Below are 14201 nucleotides of genomic sequence, written 5' to 3' on the forward strand. Positions count from 1 at the left end.
TGAATCGCAGGCATAGTGAGAGGGGCGATGCCGCGGGGAGGATAGGAAGGAGGATTAACCGAGGCAGTTGTGGCAGTGATGGACGCTGCGATTGGGCTGTATAGTTTTTGACTGTTAGCTATATGTACCCTGCGCATTCTTGAAATGACGAGCTGGCCAGGGCTACAAATGATTTAGAGCAATTAGGGACATGTGCTGAAACATGGCTATCGAAGTGCGATTATATTCTAGGGTAAACAGCATGGTTCCTGCTGAAGCCTCTTGCCTGAGTGCTTAGAGGGAACCATACTTCGTATGAGATAAATATATATATCTGGAATCTGGTTGCACTGTGATGCGTTGTCCATATTTCGCTCAAGGGTAATCGATTAGTGGTAGTAAGGTGCTTTGAGAGCTATCGTGGTTGAATTTTAGGTCATCAGTGGGCGACGGTCCCAGAGTCGGCCATAGCTCTCAACTTGTGACAAAAGCCACTTGGATTGCTAACCTGCAATTGTACTGTCTAAGCGGCGTTGCTACAGACGGGTGATGAAGGCGGGATGCGGTTGACGAGCTGAGCTATGTAGAGGGTGTCCTACGATGAGCGAATGGGGAGAGGTCCGGTGTTAGTGTTAGTGGGAAGGGAGCCGGGAAGCTCAAGGCGGATTTTGGATGTTTGAGGCTGGCAGCGCAGGATGGAATGCTATGAGGCGGCTTGTGTGAGACGAGAGGCTCGGTGTCTAGACTTGATTGTCGGTAGCGCTGAGGAAAGAGTATCGGATGTTGCTTGAGAGTTGTAAGTCTGCTGTACTTTGCTCTCTCGAGCAGTTGAGCTGAGACTTAGCATTATCGTTTCATCTCTTCTGTTACTTTACTTTCCAGAACTTGTTATCTCTAAGGTTCAGCCCGCATCGCGTCAGTCTCAGAATATTTGTTCCAGCAGCCAATATCTCGTCGAACCTGTGGGAGAACTCGATGGACAACATGCTACAGTTCCCGATTGAGGCGAGACATGCATGTGCTTGCGAGCAGGCCTGTGAGTGGCTGAACCCAGACAGCAGCCACCAATTCCAGCCAATGGCAGCGACGCATGTCGTCTGTACCAGCGCTATTCGGTGTTCCTTTTGAGTTTAGCGCCCGATGGGCTGCTGAACCATCTGCGACAACCACGAGCTTGAGCGACGGTCAGCCTGGATTCTGCGACGAGGCGAAGTTGATTTTGATTTTGTATTTTTCTTCTTAAACGCGATTGATTGATTTGCCTATCCTGGTGCTGGAAGATCGATGGACCATTGCCGTTGATCCCGTGTTACACTTTCCTGGACGCTGATATATGCAGCTGATGAGACTGATGGAGTGAGTTCGATCGGTCGAGTCGCAGCACGGATATCGTACGTGCGGACTGTCGACTGTCTCGATACCGCAATTGCGACAGTTGCGGAGATTGCGTGCGTTGAGAGCGATTCAGCCTAGAGAGGTCAAAGTATCTGCATTCTTTTACTTCACAACCTTGACGACTACTCTGACCTTCACCATGGCATCTGTCACCTCACAAAACGCCTCCCCGCACTCATCCTCGCCATACGACTTCGGCTCGACTGGCGACACCGACGAATCATGGCAATACATCGATTACTCGAGCGGCGCATCCGTCTCCGGCTCAATAGGCTTCCTGCCCAGTCCTGCGAGCGGCAGCTTGAACGGCTTCGCCATCGTCGGCCATGTGTCCACGCCGTCTCAGGGAGGGCTCTCACCGGGATCCTTGGTGGACATGGATCCCAACGTCTTCCTCCCTGCCAGCACCACGTATCAGCCAGAAACCGAGTTTGTGACGGCAGACCTGTTCTCGAGCGGTGTTGAGGCATCGCCGGGCAGCGCCGATGCAAGCTTCTCGCAGGGCGATGCGTTTATGACGCCGCAGCAGTATCTGTTTATGCCGTCTGGCGCAACAACAGACTTTCAGCCGCAGCAGCTCAATGGTGGGTTTATTCGCAGCGCGAGATGGGAGGGTACATTGACGAGTGGTTGTTGATATTGATGTGTATACAGATCTTACCCCCTTTATGAGTGACTTTCAGGTCGACTCCTTTTCGGTGATGAACCAGACGAGTCCGGTGCCACAGCAAAATGTCCTTCAGTCGCTGCCGTCAGATACAAGCATGTCGCCCTGGGGCCACACAAGCCCCAGCCTCTCTGGCAACGAAGGCAAGTTTGTGTTCGAGGAAATCATCTCTTCGCCAAGCCAGCTGAGCACCACGTCCTCGAGCCCAAAGTCGCCCGCCGTCAAGTCTGAGGGAAGTAGTAGCAGCAAGTCCGGAAAATCGATCCGTAAAGTCATTGGCAGCAAAGTCGAGAAGAACAGGAGCGAGCCGTCCGGCAGCAAGTTTGTCATTGTCACGCCGACGACCATCAGCGCCCGCGCCGGCAAGCCGAACCCGTTTGAGTGCTTCGAGGCGATGAGGACGACGCAAAAGGGGCGCAAGGGGCCGCTGGCGAACGAGACCAAGGAGAGCGCGCTGCAGGTTCGGCGGGTGGGCGCGTGCTTTTGCTGCCATAGCCGCAAGGTCAAGTGCGACAAGGAGAGGCCGTGCAAGCACTGCAAGAAGCTGATGCTTCAGGTGCCGCAAGTGGTGTGCTGGCAGTTTCAAGATTTCTTGCCGGTCCTGTTTCCCGACTTTATCCGCGGGCACTTTAAGAAGGATGTCATGGCCGGCTTCATTCACGACAACGTCGAAGGCTTCACAGTCAACGGAGCCGAGCAGTTGTGCAATGTCGAGCTCTCCTCGGGCCCACGGTTCGCCACTACGTTGACGCTGCAAGCCAAGTTCTTCACGGCTAAGACGTGCGACGTTCTGCAGCACTGGCACTTGAGCGCTGGCGAGGATCGTGTCAGTCTCCAGTCTCAAGGGTCGGCGCCGATTGGTATCGAGGTCAACAAGGGGCCTCTGAGGGACGAGATGAAGAAGCTGACCAAGGGATATGTCCAGGCCCTTGTGAATGAGCCGCTTCTTGCGGAGCAGTTGACGGACTCGTTCAAGTCCACCAGGTTGCCCACTAAGATTCTCTCAATCGTACAGAGATTTGCCCAGAAGTCGGATGTTAGTCGACTCCAAATTACCTCACAAACAAATAGTACCATGGAATTAATACTGATTATGAAACAGTCCACCATGGTAAAACGGGCTCTTTCGATATACACCATGCACTACGTAATGACTCGGCACCTCTGCTTAACCCGTTCATCGATCCTCGCCCTCCGGCACACCGGCCTCGTCCCTCAAAACACGCCGTGGGTCACTCCCCGCGTGCTCGCGCGGCAAATCAAGTCTCTCATCGACGAGCTCATCTTGCGCGACATGCAACAACTCTTCGAACTCTTCTCCAAGTCACTCAAGCCAAAGCTTCGACGAGAATGGGCACCATGTCTTGCCTCGTTCCTGGTCCTTTGCCTATTCATGGAGGCGGTTGAGACGGCTGCGGACAACTTTGTCGTGTCACAGAACGAGATTGACCTGAGGAACAAGTATGCGCCCAAGCACAAGAGATCGCTGGCTCTGGATGCCTGCAAGGAGTTGGAGAATATGCCCTTTAAGCAGTTTGCGTACCAGTTCCATCATCTCTATCAGACGCATACCAAGGATGCGAATACGAGGAGTTTTAATCCTTTGTTTGACAATAGCTTCGTTGACAAGGGAGAGCTTGATACTGCGGCGGTGGAAATGGTGCAGAGCTTGAGAGAGCTCTTTCATGGAGAGGATTGTGAGTCGAATCAGTTGGATTGGAATGGCTGCAAACTTTGATGCTGACTGTTGAAAACAGGGCAAGACATGCAGTTCCTTGCTGACGACGAGCTCTTGTTGCATAGCGAGGAGCATCCGTATCCTATGGATACGTCGTTTCTGTATACCGGCCGGTTGGTGGCTAAGTTTCTGTTGTCTTTTACAAACGAGAGCGTCATCTTTGCGAGCAAGATATGATGTGTACAATGTTTCCTTTTTTTTTTTCTTTTTTTTCTGTTCGTCACCAATTACCGCCTGGCTAGACGTTGGTTATCTGAGCATGTTTAACGCAGTATAACGCCAAGAGACGCATCCCAAGGAGGGCTTGCGCGTGTATTCGGATTAAACGGCGTTGTTGGGCGTTGAATCATCGTATGCATAATACATGATATAGATGGGTGCTTTTCACAGCATTCAGCCGCAGCACAGTCACGAATGCACCGAGATACAAAATGTTTGTCTGATTTTAGTCCTAATGCCACACATTGTCTCAATGGCATCAGGGTGGAGCAGACTGGTTGTCTAGACCGTTGGCTTCTTCTCCCACATCGAACGATAAAAAAAAGTAGTTGACACTCTTGCGCATTGAAAAGCGGCGAGGTGTAGGCAAATCGTGGGTACATGTCACGTATTGGCACAAGAATAACAAAGAGAAAAAAAGAAAAAAAAGAAAGAGCAAGAGATGGAGAAGAAGGATCCTCTCTCGTCCTACCTACCAAGATCATCTCAGGCGGTCATTTCTGCCTGTCCAGTTGCAGCGTGCAGCAAGTAGGCCTGACTGAAGCCAGCAAGAATCCGGACCCAACTGCATTTCCCATCATGCAGTAGTGGCCGCAGAGCCAGAAAGAATCCGGAAATACCTGCATTGCAGCAAACGGCTTGCATCTTGCATGATGGCGTGGTGTGCTGATGAAGGTTGAAGAAAAAGGGAAGAGAAAATTTGTGACGGTTTTAAAGCGAAGCGAAAAAGGCCCTTTGGACCCTTGCCCATCACGTGATGCTCGCCCAAGCGGTTTTGCTGCTATTACTATTTGCGGGCCGTCGCGTTTTTCCTTCTTTTTTCTTTTTTCCCTTTCTTCGATACACTTTTTATTGCACGATTAATCAACCTACGGCGATTCATCCACTTGCTCTGGGTCATATTTGCGTGCTAGATGGACATTTGGATTCTAGTTTTCTGCCCTATGAAAATATGACGGCGAGATGTGTGATTTCCGACACGTCTTGCCGTTTTGGTGGTTCTTCCGACATTACATATACGAGTGATTGATCTTGGAAAAGCCTGGGTAGGTAGTAGAGAGAGGGGGAGAGCAAAGCAAGGAAGAGAGGCACTGCTGCTGCTGCTGCTGCAGGTTGTGAGTGGCTCGTGAAAGTTTTTTTTTTTCTTCCTGCCCCTTCTCTCCTCCTCTATTTGCTGCAACTGCAATGCATTCAGATGCGGCTGGAGCCCTTTCTGGGAGGGGGAGGAAGAAAATCAGAAGCATGTTTGCGGAGACGCTGCTGCGGTTGGCGTTTGACACATGATGGAAAAAGCGGCCGTTTCTGTCATTCTCCTCTCCTCCTCTGCCGTAATCTGCTCCGTGCCGCTGCCCAAAGGCTCGGTTGACGAGGAACGAGCAGAGCTACCAGAAGCATTCAATTAGCCGTTTGCCCATGTCTCGTGCTGCTTGTCCCGTCTTGCCCGCCTTCTGGCTGACTGACTGACGCCGGCCGAGGCAGTTTACCACCCATTGATACTACTACTACTGCTAACTTGAAAGGCTGCATGGTCGCGTGGACACTTGTCGCTCCTGTCCTTTGGGCCGCGATGCGAACTCTAGCAGGCGCAAAGAGGGCACGAATAGTCCATGCAAGCCCACATCATGCATGAGAGGGCGCCCCCCCCTCCCCGCCGCTGCTGCAGATTGCCATTATTCACTCATTTGCTGGCGTTGCATCACGGGCTCGACGGACGGGACGTGCCACTGCTGGAGGGGAAATCGTGGGGAATCGTGTCGTTGCTCGGAGTTGAAACCAGAGAGAGAAGAGGAGGGGAGAGAAGGGCAGAGGAAAGCAGACCAGAGCGAAGCGGTAGCCCTGCCGAGGCGGTGGTGTGTTACATACATAGCATGTGCTGTTTGTGAGATGGGTGTGTGTGTGTGTGCTGTCACATATCGGAACCAAGCCAGACCAGGCCAGGCCAAGCCAAAATAAAGCATAACCACCTCACACCTCATTTCCCTCGCATGCCTAATAGAGACGCGACACATCAACCTTGGCCCTCGTCTCTCTCGACCTATAACCCATAACCCATCACCGTCTATATAAATCCCTACCAACATCCGCTTGCCATTTGCTGCTGCATTGCATATTCGGAATTCTGCACCTCGACCGATTTGTCTTACGAACCTTTCAATCCTCTTTATTTTCTTACCGCCCTTGTACCCCTCCCGGCACATTCCATCCCATCTGCCTTTTTTATATACATCATTTTCCCCGGTCTTTTTTTGGGAGGCTGTTCATGGACACACCGACTGTTTGGGCAACATCAGCATTTGCGTCCACTTGACAAACCGCACAACATCATTATCAACACCAGAAGAAAAAAAATAAATAAAGATCAACAGGAAAAGCAGAAAAAAGGCAAAAAGAAAATATGTCTCACGTCCAGCTCCAGCGTTCCATGGAGGACATCAGGCTCGAGATCATGTTCCTTGCCGTCGAGGTGCTCTTCCTGGTGTCGGTTCTCGGGGCCATTATCCTCTTCAACCTCGACCTCTACAGCCAATCCCGCAAGCTGAGCCTCAGTGCCGAATCGTATAAGACTCGGTCGCGCTGCTTGGGGAGCGGCCTGCCGCGAGGTCGCACCATCCACTGAAGCCCGACTTTTTTATTTCCTGCCTCTCTTCTTGTTGCGAAAACACAAGAATGCGATGCAACTGCTTCCGGCAGAAGAGCTCATGGCGTTGATTGAGCCCGCATCTACACCATCCATCACATCAACAGAATGAAACAACCTGCAGCTCTCTGGAGAGCTCACATCGACATCTTCCGGAGCTGATTCTGAGCTTCATGCACTTTTTGGAGCTGGCTCCAGCTCCATGCATTTACAACGGCGTTATGCACAAGACATTAGCACTGGGAACCGGCGTTGGCTTGTGCCACCTCTTTACGAAAGACAACCTTACCCTGCCACGGGAAAGGGACGACGACATGAATGGGAATGGACCACGACTTCATCAGCCTCGCGTGGCTGAGACGATTTGTGCTTTGAGTGCGGTCCTGCAAACATACAAACAAACACCGGAACAACACAGACAGACAGACAGCGAGCGACTCGTCGTTTTTGTTTCTTCGAATTCTGCGTTCGAGATTGCTGAAGCTTTGGTGTTTTTCACGTGTCATGGGAGCCGGGCGTTCTTTTGAGGCATCGACATTGTTTGGGATCGAAAAAATATGTTGTACATAGCAAAACAAAAGCAAAAAAAATAAGAAAACCAGTAAAGTTTGATTCGTCCACCGGTTTCTTTTGATGGCATGACCAGGGATCGCTCGTGAAGCAGCCTCTATACCTCATCGACCGGTGGCCTTGGCCATCTTCTATGTCCCCGTCACTCCAATGGAATTTTCTTTCAATTCACCATTCCCCTGTTTTTTTTCCATTCCTCCCTCCTCATAGCTGTAGCTCTATACCACTGTGGCCCCTTTGTTTTCTTCAAGATATGCGATTTATACCGAGGGCCTCTTCAGGTCTCGGGCGGCCTGCTTCAGGTTGAAGTTGCACTCCTCGTAGGCTCGTCCGGCGCCGAAGCCGGCACCCAGGTACGCGGGCCAGGCTCTTCGCTTGAACAGGAGGACGGAGAAGACGACGCCGAATCCGAGGCCGAGGGTGGACTTGACGAGGAGGTTGGAGAGGCAGCGATCCCACTGTTGTCGGAGTAGAAGCAAAGATGAAGCTTGCGTTAGCACAAAAAGATATCCTGGACAGAATAAAAAAAAGCTTGCTCGATCTGGGTTGAAGCTCGGCTCGGTTTGTTACGGTACCTTCTCGTTGAGAAGCGCTTCGCTGACGGGCCGGGAAATGGCGCTTGGGGAGCGAGGGGCGGCGGTCTCGGACATGGTGGCAGACGTTCCTTTGTGAAGCTATCGTGTGAGCTGTGGTATGTGAATTGCTGAGAGCTGAAGCTGGGGACTTACGAATGGAGAGCAATTGACCGTCAAGGAGCCAGGGCTGGGGGGTCGGGCGTGAGAGAAAAGGAAAGAAGTGATGTCAAGCTTCAACGAAAACCGACCGGCCTCAATCGTGATCTTTCGCATGGGCGGGCGGTGAGGGGGGATTGCCTGATTGGGGTGGAGATGGTGGCAGAATTTTTCGAAATTTTGGAGACCTTTGCGACAATGACGCTCGAGCTTCTTCTCTTCTGCTGTACTTCACGCAGTTTTAACATCCGCTCATTTCACAGGTACTGGAAGAAAGGTGTTTCCTTGAATTGAGTACCATCCTATTCTTTCTGTCGTTCTTTTTCACCTATATGCGTTCTTGAATTTTCGCCTTTTTGTTGCTGCTATAATGGTAAGTTTTTCTTCACACTTATTATTGGTCGCGTTGGGGTCAAGCTCACCAACTCTGAAAAGGGAGAGATCGATCTCATCAAGACCGTCAGAGGTCTCGATCAAAATGGGCCGGGGGACAAAGGGCAGAACCTTGAAAACTTATGGCACAGCCTCACAAAGGCGTCAGATCGCCAATTCCATGCGGCCGAAGAGAGCACCCTGAGATGGCTGCTCAAGTCCATGAACGGGCCTTCACCCGAGGCAGAAACCCTACGGCGTTACCCACTGACCTGGACGATTCTGGACTTTATCTTTCGAAAAGTACCGCTGTTTTCGCTTGCCAAATCTCTAGCGGATAGGAAATTCGTGTCGGTTCTGCAACAGACTCTCAAGGACGCATCCAATCCGAGCGAAGAGGCTGCTGCGTCAAGTCTGAAAAGGAAGAGGCCATTGGCTCCATCTTACGTCTTGGAGGAACTGAATGGCCTGGAAGGCTGTTTGTCAACGGGTCAGGCTGTTTTGAAAGCTTTGAAATCTCTGCTTGGGCGACTAGAGAACACCGCCGCCGGCTCGCGTGACAGCATCGGAGCTGAGCACATCAAGTCCCTCTTTTCTACCTCTGCAGCCGAAGCTGCGCCGTTAGCATCATCCTTCTTCATCATCTGTCTCCTCTTATTAACCAGCGACATTTGCGACGATGTCGAAGGCAAAGAAGACTGGATCGCCACCATCTCCGAGATATGGGATCTCCATTTACAGGCAAAGGGCGATGCCCTGGAAGTCGCGACGCACATCTTTCCACCAGCGGCTGCGATTCTACGACACTTGAAGCCTTCCGACCAAGGCCATACATCGACGGTCGAAGCCCTTGCGGCTCGATGGAGTGCCGACCTTAAGAAGTTCATGCATAAGAACTTTATCCTCCCTGCGTTTACTACCTTCTGGGAGCGCCAGGATCTCGACGTCATTACGAGGGCGCTGGATGTGACGGACAACAAAGTTAGGACATATGCCCCAGAGCTCTACTTGCTGGTTGCTGAAAAGTCCTACCTTCCCACCGAAACCCACGTGCGCAGGATCAACGAGATGTGGATGGATCAGATATTCAAGATTGTTGAGAAGCAAATCTCTACAAAGCCAGACCGCAATGCGCTCATGAAGCGGATCCTAGCACAGGCAGCGGCAAACTCGGTGACGGTCGATGCTGGGGATCTTCGTCAAGTATGCCGGAACTATGGCTTGAACTCGGAAATCGACTGGACCCTGCTCGCGGCGGCAGCTGCGTGTAACCCGGATATCTTTCAGGTGGCAAAGGAAGGCACGGACTTGTTGAATGAAGTTTGCAGTCAGAGCATCAACCAGACGCCAGATCCTGATGTTTACAAGGATCAGTTAGACCTCATTGCGGCTATAAAGAAGAGCTTTCTGACACGCCGCGATTTGTCTGGATTTTTGCGATTATGGTTCTCGCAGATGTGCTCGACAGAGAAGCGGAAATTGGTGTCCAAGAGCCCCTGGTTTGACATAGGGCGCCAACGAAGCCCAGAAAGTTCGATTTCTTCACTGATAGAGTCTGACTTGTCGCCACACCAGCTCCTTGCGATCATTGACTGGCTTGCTGAACAAGATCCTAGCTCATATCCTCAGTCTCTATGCCTCTTCACAAGTGTCATCGCGGAGGGACTGCATAGCGAGCAATTCATCGATGCAGTCGGCCTGAAGTTGTTTGATCTAGTATCGCAGCTCAAAAACTCTTCAAAGACTGCCCTGAAGTGGAGGGTCGTTTCCAAGTCGATGTCATGGGCTGCTCCCGAGGAACGCAACAATATCTGGGGGCAGGTGAAAGAGCAGTTGTCCAAGCTTCTCCGTAAAGGGGCGATCAACTCGGCTGAAACCTTCGAGGCTTTCAAATGCTGCTTTCAGGCTTGGGACTTCCTGAGCCAAGACGAGGACGCAGTTGACGAGCCGTCCAAGTTGGTGGAGAAATTTACACGGCGGTTAATCGAGGAGTTTGCGTCGCATGATGTCCTTGAGATCACCAAACTATCGGCCTCACTCGATCTGGGAACAAAATCGGACTTTGACCAGGAATTCGCCCTCCAACAATACTTGGCCTGGTATGTCTTGGGTGGAAGTCGTTTCTACCGGCTGTATTTGAGGAAAATGGATGAGATGCCTCTGCTTGAGACGGTATCATCAACAAAGGATGCAAACACCTCAGGGCTGCGTGCGCTGTGGACTGCTCTCCTGAGCAACGAGGTCAACCTTAACGACCCGAAACTCTCGAAAAAGCTCTTGGACCGTCTTATTGCAGCCTTGGGAGAGTCTCAGAAAGAGAAAGGCTGGCCAGGGGAGCTAGGGCAGCTCTGGATTCGAACACTATGCAGCATACCCATGGAAGCTTTCAGTCGCGCTCAGCGTGAGCAAATCATGAGCTTGTTGGATAAGGGGAGAGAGAAGATGATCAAGTCTCCGAAGCGGGTCTCCCTCGAAGGGTGGAAGCTGGTGCTCGATTTAGCGAGCAAGATGATGGCACGACCGACATTTTACGAAGGGATGCAGTTCTCCAATCTTGTCGATTATGCCGACGCCCTTTCTAGTCTCTCCTTTGAAGAGGCCATAAGCAGTGAGACGTTGCTCGAGCTCATCGAAAGATATTTTGCCATGGCGTCAACGATAGTCAGGCAGATGTCGGATAACTTTGACGAGCGAAGTGCGAAATACTTCTCGGAAGGCCTGGCGTTTGTTGAAGCCTGCGAGACGGAAGAGGCCAAGAAGGAGCCCTTGAGCCTGCCGGCGCTTCGCGTCACGCTTTTGAAGGCTCTTGTTGTTGAGCTCAGGAGAGCGTCAGCTCTCCAAAGCCAACCCGTCCTCAGCCAATTACAACAGAAGGCGAAAGATGCACTGGCCCAACACGTAGCGGCGGTTTTTGGAGAGCTCATCGCGAACAAGAAGCTGCTGTCAAAACAGGATAATACGAAGGACTTGGGTCTTCTGGCAACAACACACGCCGCCGAGGTTATTGACGATGCCGCCGGGTTGTCACAGCACAAGTCGAGCGCGGTTCGAAAGCTGGAGAAGCGGAGCAGGGAGGCCATGGATGACGGCGACCTGAGGGCATGGAAGGTTCAGATTTTCCTCCACACATATCTGGCGAGCGAAATGGAGGATCCCCGCCCGACTCGGTTCACTGGCCTGGCGAATCTGCCTTCAAGAGCCCGCGAGTCTCTGCTAAGAGAATACGTCACGTCCATCATCGCAAACATGGAAGTCCCTGACGTCTCGCGTTACCTCAGGGAGCTTATCAGTGAGTTTACGGGAGGCTACGATACGGATGGCCAGGCTCTGGCCATTCAGCACGTCGTTGGCCATCTCATTGGTATGTATTTTGACAAGCAGAATCTGCAGAGATCTGATGCTAACGTTATATTAGAACGCACTGATCTACACGGCAAGGGTGAAGGTGTTGACCTATCAACAGCCCACAGCGAGTTGACGCTCTGTCTGTCCAAGAAGTCGCCCAATGTGTCCTACACATGCCAAACTATCCACACTCTCCTGGAAAAGAAACCGCAAGCCATGGGACAATGGAACATTGAAATCACACTGAGCACCGCCAGCGACTTGGCCTTGTCCAAAGATGCTGCGGTGCCATTTACGTGGTTGTGCAAACTGGTCGGCGCAATCATCAAGAAGCACCGCTTACGGCTGGAGGGCCACCACCACCTCCTCCTGACGACCGTGCAGGCCTTGCTCAACAGCTTGATCCTTCACCAACCAAAGAGCACTGGAGACGGCACGACACAAGAGTCAATGGCTCGACTGTACGGCCGCCTCATCACCTTCGTCTGCGAACCCACCGCGGGCGCCGTCTCCCGCTCGCAGCACCAAAGCGCCCTGGACTCGGCAACGGACGCGGCCAAGCGTTCTGCGGGCCGGCACATGTATCTGGTGCTGATGCAGTATGTGAAGCTGCAGTTGGAGGCTGACGTGCCGAGAGAAGTGCGGGAGGCGCTTGAGCCGGCGATGAACTCCATCTTCGACGTGACGCCGCCGGAAGTGAGGAAGATTTTGAACGACGCCATGGATGCTAGCGGAAGAGCGATTCTGAGGGAGATGTTCAAGCGATATGTCAAGTTTGGCAAGTGGAGCGGTGTCTAATCGCCTTGGGGGTTCATTGAGAAGGACCGAGATATACGGCTAGGTACGCAGGGATGAGGATATTAGTGTAGATCTACGTTTAACAACGCCAATTGTATGTGTCTATGCTAAAACGCAGCGTCACAAAAAGAAACCCGGTTTATGCTGCTCTTTGCTGCTTCGTCATGCCAGGATGACCATGCGTCTTGCCGTACTTTCTAATCTTGCCATGAAGATCGGGCTGCACAAAAATCCAGATGAGAGAAACAATCCACGACATGACCGTATCGACAACCCAGTTGTTACGGAACGAACCGCCCATGACCCCCCACTTCATGAGCGCACCAAGGAAGGCCACGGTGACAAAGTACTCGCCGCGCTCCAATCCCTTGATGGCGGCTGCGGCGACCTCGTCGGGCGTCTGCTGGGGATCGCCAGCCTCCAGGATCGTGGTGATTTCAGGCGTGGTGAGAATCTCACGAGCGTAGCCAGGCGAGAGGATAGTTCCGGGAAAAACGACGTGGACCTTTACGTTTTGCGGATACATCATGACCTCCTGCGAGATGGTATCGGCGAGGCCTCTCATAGCCCACTTTGACGGCGAGTAAGGCGCGTAGCCGGGGATGGTGTAGAGCGCGAGGACGCTGGCCGTCATGACGAGATGCTTGGGCTCCTGCTCGACGGGGGCATCCGGCGCGAGCCACTCCCTGAGAATGGCATGCGACATCTCGGCGGTGCCGTAAAAGTTGACGTCCATCTGGTGGCGCAGGGACGACATGTCCATGTCGACAAAGAGGTCCGGGGTGGACGTGCCGGCGACGCACCAGACGATGTCGGGGGCCTTGCCGCCGTTCCACGCCTTGACCTCTGCGAGGAGGGGCGCGGCGTAGGACGGCGCGGAGACGTCGGCGGCGATGTGGTGGAAGCGCTGCCTGGAGGGGTCCTTTGCGGCGGCGCTGACGAGGGGGAGGGCGGCTTGGAGCTTCTCGGTGCTGCGAGAGACGAGGACGATGTTGGCGCCTTTGGAGGAGAGCTGCTGAGCGGCGGAGAGGCCGAGGCCTTCTGAGGCGCCGGTGATGAGGATGGTCTGCTTGGGGGATGGGACCAATTGAGGTGTTTTGGTTAGCGATTTGTAATGGATTTGTATTGGGGGGTGTTGGATCGATGAGAGATTTACCTTGCCGTCGACGGGCATCTTGTTTCCTCCAAAGAAGCCCATGATGGAGATGATGCCTAGGGCGATGGTGATGAGGGCAGGGAGGATCCAGATGAGATTCGGCAGGACGTCGATGGACATTGGCCCGACACTTTAGCAAGAGAATGAATGAGAGCGAGTGAGGGTGATGAAAGAAAGCCAATGATGAGAATTGGTGAGCCAATTGGGGTCCTTGAGCGAGGAGCAGCAGACTAAGGTTCACGATAAGATGTTGACTGTGTCATTGCCGGTGATGATGGCTTTGGGTGACCCGTTGTGATGGTGGAGAGCATTAAGCCTTACGAGGCTAGTGGAGTTGGTTCCGGGCGGTTTCAGGGACTTGGTGCACTGTATCTTCGGGGAGCCTTTGCTGAAGCATCACGTGCGTGCGTGTTCTTGCCTCGTTACGGATAACATGGTCCATCAAACGCGGCATCATCTCACCAAACTCTTTCACTTCATTGGTTCTTCAACCCGCTTCATTCAACATCAAGCATCTCCCTGAATCTCAAGTGCTTACGACGACACATTTCACAACACACCGGCTCTCCCAAACGAATATCGCACCAGCACCA

The 14201-nt window shown here is 52.5% G+C and overlaps 5 protein-coding genes across 5 annotated transcripts; 3 read left to right on the forward strand and 2 right to left on the reverse strand.

Annotated features, from left to right (window-relative positions):
• Positions 1 to 1513: 1513 nt before the first annotated feature.
• CCMA1212_008845 (uncharacterized protein) lies at positions 1514 to 3956 on the forward strand (the record flags this gene model as incomplete). The annotated part of the gene is made up of 4 exons (XM_073705954.1): positions 1514 to 1958; positions 2029 to 3077; positions 3144 to 3738; positions 3799 to 3956. The coding sequence occupies 4 exons, from the start codon at positions 1514 to 1516 to the stop codon at positions 3954 to 3956; spliced, it is 2247 nt and encodes a 748-aa protein (XP_073555585.1).
• Positions 3957 to 6393: 2437 nt separating this feature from the next.
• On the forward strand, positions 6394 to 6615 carry CCMA1212_008846 (uncharacterized protein; the record flags this gene model as incomplete). Its single annotated transcript, XM_073705955.1, has 1 exon — positions 6394 to 6615. One exon carries the CDS (start codon positions 6394 to 6396, stop codon positions 6613 to 6615), a length of 222 nt encoding a protein of 73 aa, XP_073555586.1.
• Positions 6616 to 7466: 851 nt separating this feature from the next.
• Positions 7467 to 7870, reverse strand: CCMA1212_008847 (MICOS complex subunit mic10; the record flags this gene model as incomplete). Its single annotated transcript, XM_073705956.1, has 2 exons — positions 7782 to 7870; positions 7467 to 7664 (listed from the first exon to the last, which is right to left on the reverse strand). The coding sequence occupies exons 1-2, from the start codon at positions 7854 to 7856 to the stop codon at positions 7467 to 7469; spliced, it is 273 nt and encodes a 90-aa protein (XP_073555587.1). The 5' UTR covers positions 7857 to 7870.
• Positions 7871 to 8307: 437 nt separating this feature from the next.
• CCMA1212_008848 (Nucleolar pre-ribosomal-associated protein 2) lies at positions 8308 to 12452 on the forward strand (the record flags this gene model as incomplete). The annotated part of the gene is made up of 3 exons (XM_073705957.1): positions 8308 to 8310; positions 8373 to 11670; positions 11725 to 12452. The coding sequence occupies 3 exons, from the start codon at positions 8308 to 8310 to the stop codon at positions 12450 to 12452; spliced, it is 4029 nt and encodes a 1342-aa protein (XP_073555588.1).
• A 139-nt stretch (positions 12453 to 12591) lies between these two features.
• Positions 12592 to 13650, reverse strand: CCMA1212_008849 (uncharacterized protein; the record flags this gene model as incomplete). The annotated part of the gene is made up of 1 exon (XM_073705958.1): positions 12592 to 13650. One exon carries the CDS (start codon positions 13648 to 13650, stop codon positions 12592 to 12594), a length of 1059 nt encoding a protein of 352 aa, XP_073555589.1.
• Positions 13651 to 14201: the final 551 nt, after the last annotated feature.

This window comes from Trichoderma ghanense (genome assembly GCF_004382785.1).
Source record: "Trichoderma ghanense strain CCMA-1212 chromosome Unknown scaffold_13, whole genome shotgun sequence".
Taxonomy (NCBI): domain Eukaryota; kingdom Fungi; phylum Ascomycota; class Sordariomycetes; order Hypocreales; family Hypocreaceae; genus Trichoderma; species Trichoderma ghanense.